General features: G+C 34.9%; 1 protein-coding gene across 1 annotated transcript; it reads left to right on the top strand.

Moving 5' to 3' along the window:
• The first annotated feature begins 6,140 nt into the window (after positions 1–6,140).
• On the top strand, positions 6,141–7,162 carry LOC102922568 (olfactory receptor 8B3). The gene has a single exon (XM_006998566.4). It carries the CDS (start codon positions 6,141–6,143, stop codon positions 7,089–7,091), a length of 951 nt encoding a protein of 316 aa, XP_006998628.3. The 3' UTR covers positions 7,092–7,162.
• The last annotated feature ends 2,215 nt before the right edge of the window (positions 7,163–9,377 follow it).

Here is a 9,377-nt window from a genome sequence, read left to right on the forward strand (position 1 = left end):
CTCTTAGGGAGAGCATTGTCAGCACAAATGGGACACTATATATGTATATGTTTACACACAGGCTTATATAAGAGATATTCTTAATTGGAGGTTCCTTATGTTGAAAACGATATATATTCCCATGTTCACGGTTATTTTTATTCTCAAGTCCCTATTCCTGTCCTATTTGATTATAACTAATAATTATTCTTTAACAAACAATAAATGTGGAACATTTTTTAGCTCACTTGTGTTTGATAGATAATAAAAGCTAGAAAATCAGTGTATTCCCCTTTCCACTCTGTTTTCCTTTATTGAAAATAGATTATTTTCTCATACAATATATCCTATTTACAATTTTCCCTCCCACTACTCCTCCCAGGTTCTCCCCACCTTCCTTCCCATCTGGATTTACTCCCTTTCTGTCTCGCATTAGAAAAGAACAGACTTCTAAAAGATAACAACAAAACAAAATGCAGTAAAAAACAAAAAAACAAAAAACTTTACACGAAGTTAGACAAGGCAAATCAATAGAATGAAAATTCCTCAAGAAAAGTCACAAGACTCAAAGACTCCCCCCTCCCTTGTTCACACATTCAGGAATCCAATGAAAATGATAAATTAAAAACCATAATATGCATGCAGACCTGTGCAAGCCCTGTGCTTGATACTTCAGTCTCTATGAGTTTATATAAGCTTTGCTCAGTTGATTTAGAGGGCCTTGTTTTCCTGGTATCCTCTATCTCCTATAGCTTTTACACTCTTTCTGCCTCCTCATCCACTGGGTTCCCTAAGCTTGAGGGAAGGGATTTGATGGAGACATCCCATTTAGGATTGAGTGTTCCAAGGTCTCTTGCTTTCTTTGTGTAATATCTAGTTGTGGGTCTATTTGTTCCTATCTGTTACAAGAGGAATGATGGCTGAATAAGGCACTGATCTATGAGTATAAAAGAATACCATTAGAAGTCATTTGTCTCTTTTTGCTGCTTTTTTCCCCCAATAGTATTTGATTTTCCCCTAGGTCTCTGGTTCTTGATCAGCAAGCAGTGTTGGGTATGGGTTCCATCTTAGGGAATGAGCCTTATTTAAATATCAGACAATGGTTGGTTACTTCCATAAGCTTTGGGCCAATGTTGCTTTAGCATATTTTGCAGGCAGGACTGCATTTTAGATCAAATGTTTTATGGCAGTGTTGGTGTATGTTTCTCTTTTGGTAGACTTTGAAGTACCCCTAGTACCCAAAACAGTAGAACATAGGGGTGAATGTTCTATGTAGGCACTAGCTTGGCCACTCCATATACAATGAGTTGTTTGGGTTTTGTCTTCAGCAATGGGGCATTGTTGATAGTTGTGGAGAGAAACCTATTGTTTTAACAAGAGCCTGGGTTGTTTGTGGATATCCATAGGACCACATTGGCCAATAATTCAATTTGATATAACCCAGTCCCAGTACTTTTTCCCAGGAGAAAACTTTCTGAACAGAACAACATTAGAGCAGGCACTAAGATCAGTAATCAATTAATGGAATCTCATGAAACTAAAAAGATCTGTAAGGCAAAGAACAGACAGAACAGAAGCTTACAGGAATGGAAAATATTTTTATCAACCCTACACATGACAGAGGGCTTATATCCAAAATATATAAAGAACTCAAAAAACTAGATATCAAAATGCCAAATATTCCAACTTAAAAATGAGGTACAGACAACATCTCTCAGACAAAGCAGAAGCTCACATGATGAGAAAATATTTTTATCAACCTTGTACTTGACAGAGGGCTGAAGAACTTGAAATCAAAGTACCAAATATTCTAATTTAAAAATGGGGTACAGATCTAAATAGAGAATTCTCAATACAGTAAATTCAAATGGCTGAGAAACAAAGAAATGTTCAACATCCTTAGCCATTAGGAAATTGCAAATCAAAACCACTTTGAGATTTTTATCTTATACCTATCAGAATGGCAAGAGCAATACCAGTGACAGCTCATGTGGGCAAAAACATGGAATAAATGGAACACTCATCCATTGCTGGTGGGAGTGCAAGCTTGTACAGTCACTACAGAATTCACTACGGTGGTTTCTCACAGAGTTAAGAATCAATCTACTTCAAGATCTGGCTATACCACACTTGGTCATATATCCAAAGTATCCTGTCACAATGGTACTTGCTCAACTATGTTCATTGCTTCTTAATTCATTGTAACCAGAAATTGGAAACAACCTAGACATCCTCAACAGAAGAATGGCTAAATAAAATGTGGTACATTTACACAATGGGATATTACTCAGCTGTTTAAAAAGTGACATCATGATATTTTCAGGTGAATGGATGGAACTTTAAAAAATTCAACCTGGGTGAGAAAACATAGACCCAGAAAGACAAATATAGTATGCATTCATTTGTATGTGGATATTAGTCTTCAAATAAATGCTAACCAAGCTACAATATATAGACTCAGAAAAATTAGGAATACAATAAAAAACTGGGGAGGGGATACCACATAGATCTCCATGGGAGGGAAAATAGAATATATTTTATATGTAGACTAGGGACAGGAGGGATGGAACAGAAGGAACAGTGGGGAGGAGAAGCTAATGCAGGGAGAGACAACCAGAGTTGAGGAGCATTTGAGAGGTTGTATGGAAACTTACTAAATTGGAAACTTCCTAAAATCCTAATGACATCTCCAAATGATGGGGGAGATGGAGTTCCAACTTGCCATCTCTTGTCATCAAATGAAGTTTCCAGTATCAGGACTGGGTTACATTCTGCCTATTCTTTTAACATGAGGAATTTGAGACTCTTGACTTGAAAATGCTAATGACAATAGACTCAACCGTGATACTCCAGTCCCTGTATGGCACTATTACCCCCATACTAGGCCTTGTGACAAAATGAAGACCAAGTACTCTTATGTTTGTCACACAAGAATGGAAAACTTGGATTATCATAAACAGACTATTTTTTTCAGCAATTAAAGCAATAAGATGTTGACAAATGCCCCAGTTTAAAGATAGCTGAAAGGCATTATGTATAGAGAAAACAAAACAAAGCAACCATACAAAAATGAAAAACAAAAACACCCACAAAACTGTGAGAGCATTTCCAGAGGTCACATATTGTAGAATATTCCATTGATTAACCTCCAGTTAATCATATTGTAGAGATGATGATAAGATCATTAGTTGTCAGAGAATAAGATGATGATGTGAGCACTGAGGTTATATACTTTATATGTGGTTATTGTTTTATATTGGTAGAATAATTTTGTATCTTAATTATAGTGAGCTTTGTTGGAATATATATGTAGGATTAAATTTCACAAATGTATGTATACATAGACCCTTGAATGCGTGTGTGTGTGCGCGCGCACACACACACACACACACACACACAGAATTCTTGAAAGCTAAACAATATGTGTGTGTGTGTGTGTGTGTGTGTGTGTGTGTGTGTGTGTGTGTGTTTTGGAGAGTCACAGTTTTTTTCCCACCTACTTAAATATGCCTCTTGTAGTGAAGGTCAACACTCATCAGATGTTTATGTCAAGCAATGTGAGACATACTAGGTCAAATGGGTATCAATAGATGTTGATTCCTTACTGTATTCTGTTAGATGAAAACTGATACTTCCAATAACTAGAGTTGGCTCACCTATTACAAATAGTAATGAGAATAAGAGCTGAGTCTTAACTCTTATCGACTTACTTAACTTTCTTTTTACTCCCACACTGACTTGCATATAGTAAGTGATTCATGAATGCTTATTTAATGGAAGAAGCATTTATAGCAAATAAAAATTTAATAATGTGGCTTAAAATACAGTTTTGCAGAAACCTTTAATTTCTGTTTATGTGTATATTAATATTAATCTCTCTGGAATATATTGGCATATATCATTGAACATTAATTCTGGTAATGTATTCAGGTAATTTTAAGTTAAAAGTTTCTACATTAAAATGTATTAAACATATCAATTTTTACCTAGAAATGAAACAAAATACATATTTTTTCATAAGTATATATCCATGTATGAGTGGAAATTGTGAAGTCATGTTTTCTTGAAATGGTTACTCACAAATATTAATTTATCTTAAATATTTAATTTTTTCTATTATATGTAAAGATTGTCTGAACAATAGAAGACAATGAAACTGTCATGAAGCAAAGGGCCATTCCGATTTTATATATTTTTAAAGTAGAAATGCCTAAGAACAAATTACCAGTTTTCATGTCTGATTTATGTATAATTCAACACTGAGGTTCTCATCAATTGATGCATGTATAGAGACCTTGAAACATCATACACAATATGGGTATATTACTTAAGTCATAAACAGTATTGCAATTATTACATTTGTTTGAAAATGGATGGAACTGGAGATCATTGTGCTAAACACAATAAGCTAATCATACAATACATGTGTTGCATGTTTTCTTTTGTATGTGAGAGCTATAGAGAAATACAAAAGGATATTGACATGAAGAAAAAGAGAAAAAGGAGTGGAAAGATGGAAAATAAAAGATTAGTATGAGGAGAATATGTTCAAAGTTTATTAAATGTAACCCTTTGTATAATTCATATATAATAAAATTACTAAAAATGAGCATAACAAATAAAATTTACTTTAACTATATACAGATTTTTACTACAACTAATTTACCCCATAGATGATGATTAGTGAAATTTTTAATGATGTAAATTGTATTTACATCTCTTTAAATCTATGCCCAGTGGACTAGATAACCCCTGGTGAAAAGTTTATGACTACTATGACAAACTGGGATTTAACACAGATGTGTTTTTTCCATTCCTAGTTGATTACCGTGGAGTGTTCCTTAGGGAATGACAGTTCCTGGATTTCTAATCAGGTCATAAGAATTATAAGTAAGCCATGGTCTACATTGATATAGTGGCTCTGGAGTGACAGTGGCTTTTCTTTACTATGTTTGGGAAAATGACCAGTTAAAAGTGTTTTCCACATCTCAGAGTGACTCCTGTAACATCCAGACTGTAAGACCTGTGCTATGACACTTCTGTTATGCAAGATTTTGTGATGACATCTGGCCACTTCTGTCACATTTGATGCCAGTTCTACCTCCTGGATAGTGGTGGCATGACATATATAGAGGACGGTTCAGAAATGAGAAAGGGTGAGTTCATTCACTCCTTGTTCATGTCTCTAATTCTTCTTCTGGGTAAAAAGGAAAAAAAATTATTCCGCTGAATAACAACAACAACAAATCGATACTACAAGGCTCAGGCTCTACTGTCAGCCTGCCTGTGGTTCTTCTTTGTTGTGTTGGCTTCCTCTTCAGTCTGATAGTAAGACAGCCATAATAGGTCCAGGTAACACAGGAAACCCAAAGCTGTCTTTGTGTGTGTGTGTGAGGGGGGGTATTTATTCTATTTTATACAAAACATTAATGTATCATGTACATACATAGTTTATATAACATAAGAATACAGTTTGGGCATTAAAAATCTTTATCACTAATGAAACCCACAGCCATATAAATTACTATTTTCTCTTTGGTGCCTTTATAGAGGTTTGAAATCAAAACCTTTCTCCATCCTCTGTGAAACTAGGATAGAGTAGAATAAAATGTGAAGGAACATGGAAGAAGATAATTAGTGGTAAATATTAATCTACTGTGGATATTCTTCATACCTACTATCCATTGCTAGCTTCATAGAGCCTTGAAGTAAGCTCTATGGAAACCTTACCAACTGTGAGGAATGACCTTTTATAAGGAGTATCTGTGTGGTTGATGCCCTACTGGAATTCTCTTGGTCATCACAGAAGAACTAAGGAATTCTAATGGAACTAAGGAATGAGAATTGTAGGACCAGATGAAAGAGTGTACATTTTGTACAACATATCTCACCACCTAAGTTTATCAATGGCTAGGCTTACAGGTCAGTCATTATATCCCCATATGCTGAGGCAGGGATAGGAGAATATTATTGTGCTATTCAGGTTAAGAAGATAAAACAGGCAAGAGTGACTCAAATTTGTTATAATTGGAGAGTGTGATAATATATTCATATGAAAAAGGAGAACTTTCATCAGTTGTACCAAATTCTGCTGAGGTTAAAAGCTTAGAAACAAAGCTGGTTTGTCCATGAATAAAATTTTCTTCTCTCCTAGATTTTCAATGATAATTATGCTAGCTCAAAACAGCTCCATTGTGACTGAATTTGTCCTTGCTGGTTTGACAGATCGTCCAGAGCTCCAGCTGCCCCTCTTTTACCTGTTTCTAATGATCTACATTGTCACAGTGGTGGGAAACTTTGGCCTGGTCACCCTAATTGGCTTCAATCCTCACCTGCACACTCCCATGTACTATTTCCTCTTCAACCTCTCCTTCATTGATCTCTGCTACTCTTCTGTCTTCAGTCCCAAAATGCTGATGAACTTTGTCTCCGAGAAGAATACCATCTCATATGTAGGCTGCATGACTCAGCTGTTTCTCTTTCTCTTTTTTGTCATCTCTGAATGCTACATGTTGACCTCAATGGCCTATGATCGCTATGTGGCCATCTGTAATCCACTGCTGTATAAGGTCACCATGTCCCCTCAGGTCTGTTCTGTGATATCTATTGCTGCTTATGGGATGGGGTTTGCTGGAGCCTCTGCCCACACAGGCTGCATGCTCAGACTGACCTTCTGCAATGCCAATGTCATCAACCATTACTTGTGTGACATCCTGCCCCTCCTCCAACTTTCTTGCACCAGCACCTATGTCAACGAGGTTGTAGTTCTCATAGTTGTGGGTATTAACATCACAGTGCCCAGCTTTACCATCCTCATTTCCTATGTTTTCATCCTTGCCAACATTCTCAATATCAAATCCACACAAGGAAGATCAAAAGCCTTCAGTACCTGTAGCTCTCACATCATGGCGATTTCTCTCTTCTTTGGATCAGCAGCATTCATGTATCTTAAATATTCTTCTGGATCTATGGAACAAGGAAAAATATCTTCAGTTTTCTACACTAATGTTGGGCCCATGCTCAACCCCCTGATTTATAGTTTGAGGAACAAAGATGTTAAGGTGGCATTAAAGAAATCATTGATTAAGTTTCAGAGGAAAGACAGATTTTAATCAGAAACAATAGTTCTGTAAGAAAATGGAAGACTGTAATTTTTTGGTATTGCTTTTTTTTGTCAATGTTACTTCACTTTTAATTATATGTGTATTTTGGTAGACTTGTTTTTTATAATATTCATATGGATAATTTCATTGAAAAGAAGTTAAAATTATGTCAGATGAAGCATATTTTATTCAATTTAATCCCCGCACAGTAGATATCTACACAGTAGCATTGTTCCTCATAAACAAAATATGTAGAATTTTATTTTTCAATTACAAATAAAATAATAAAAACTCATTATTTAAATACATGATTCCTTATTAATGTAGACTATAAGCAAATTAGGATATAGTCATTAACAATTAAGTACATGGACTGATGAATTGTGTTTCAGAACAATTATATATTTTCATTAGTAACTTTAAATATATTTTATTTGAGATCATATTTAGTAAAAATAAAAATGACTTTTATTTTCTGGGATATTTTAAAATTTGGATGCATTTTATAAATATTTAAAATCTGTAGCTGTGTTTGAAGATTGGAAGTCCACCATTAGGTGTTACTATCATTTTCTAAGTTGTTCAAAGCAGGGTAACTTCAATGTGTGGTAAGCCAGGATAGATGGGATGTGAGCTTCTAGGGATTCTCCCGTCTCTACCTCCCACAGGTGCACTGGGATTACAGATGCTTGAAGACTAAATCCAGTTTTGTGTGGGTTATGAAGATACAACCTAGGTCATTAGGCTCAGGTGGCAAGCACTTTGGCAAACTAAGCCATCTCCTTGTCCCCAAACTAGAATACTTGCTTAATATGCTATATACTGAATGCATCTTATTCTCTGATATTTTTCTATAAAATGTAATATAATCTGTAAAAGTTTATATGACATAAGTTAACAGGTCAGTGAATAATTTAAAAAATATGTAATGACAATTGGCATCATCTTAAAGAAAGTATTTCAGAACATTTTATTCAGTAGAGTTAGCTGCATGTATAAGTGATTAGGTCTCAATAAACTAGGACTAGTATTTCAGATCCAATAGTGGATATGAAACTCATTTAGTCAACACGCTAAAAAATACTACTAAGAGTCTATGGCTGCTGGATGGTGATGGCGCATGCCTTTAATTCCAGCACTCAGGAGGCAGAGGCAGGTAGATGTCTGTGAGTTCAAGACTGGCCTGGTCTATAAAGTTAGTTTCAGGAAAAGCAGGACTACACAGAGAAACCCATCTCTAAAAATCAAAACTAACAGCAACCAAACCAAAAAACAAAACAAAAATCCAAACAAACAATAACAGTAAAAAGAGTCCAGGGTCTCATAGTGTAATTAGGTGAATTGTAGGTGAATATCTTCAGCTATAATTTTTAGTTTTTATTTTGTCTTCTACTTTATCCTCTCTGGCTGCTAAATAAATATTCAGCAAGTTGACTGAAGATGACTAATGTACGATTTAATCTACTAATTTCCAGTCACTTTTTTCATTTAATTTTGAATATTTTATTGATTTTTCAAGTTTACTAAAAATTTATTCTTGTGTTTAATCTGCTAATCCCATTTAGTTTCATATGAATTTTTAAACGTGGTGTTTATTAGAATTGATTTAGGTTCATAGAAAAGTGTTGGAGATAATAGATGATATACATACATTTCCCCTGCTATTATCACATACTAGTTTATACATTTGTAATAATTAATGTAGAAATATTAATATATTGTTTTTAAAGTATATATAACATTCAGAGTTATTTGTGTTTCTTATTTATTTATTTGTTTGTTTGTTTGTTTGTTTAGTTAGTTAGTTTTGATAAGAACTTTCTCTGTTGCTCATTCTGATCTGAACTTACTTTCTTCCTTCCTCCCCAGTGCTGGATTGTAGGCATCCATGCAGGCATACATTTCCACCACACTTGGGAATTTTTTGGTTTTCATCTCACATTCTTTATCTGTTTCAGGATCGTAGGAAGAATAGCTCATTTAACTCACTTTGGTAGATTTTCATCAGGCTTCTTGCTGTTTGTTTGTTTGTTTGGTTGGTTTGGGGGGTCTCTTTTAGGTAGTCAGGTTGTGGTTGAACTCAGATTTCTGAGTGCTGGCGTTACAGACATGTACCTGGCTCTCAGGATGTTCTTCATTGTCAGTTTCTGAACTTCCAATATGAAGGATGAATGGGAAAGCTTTGAGGAGTACCATGTATAGTGTTCTGTGGAATGCTACAGTTGTGGCTGATGTTTTACTGGGGGACTGAACAAGCTATTTTAATTAATTTTCAATTATCATACAAAATGTATT

Source organism: Peromyscus maniculatus, chromosome 7 (genome assembly GCF_049852395.1).
Source record: "Peromyscus maniculatus bairdii isolate BWxNUB_F1_BW_parent chromosome 7, HU_Pman_BW_mat_3.1, whole genome shotgun sequence".
Classification (NCBI taxonomy): domain Eukaryota; kingdom Metazoa; phylum Chordata; class Mammalia; order Rodentia; family Cricetidae; genus Peromyscus; species Peromyscus maniculatus.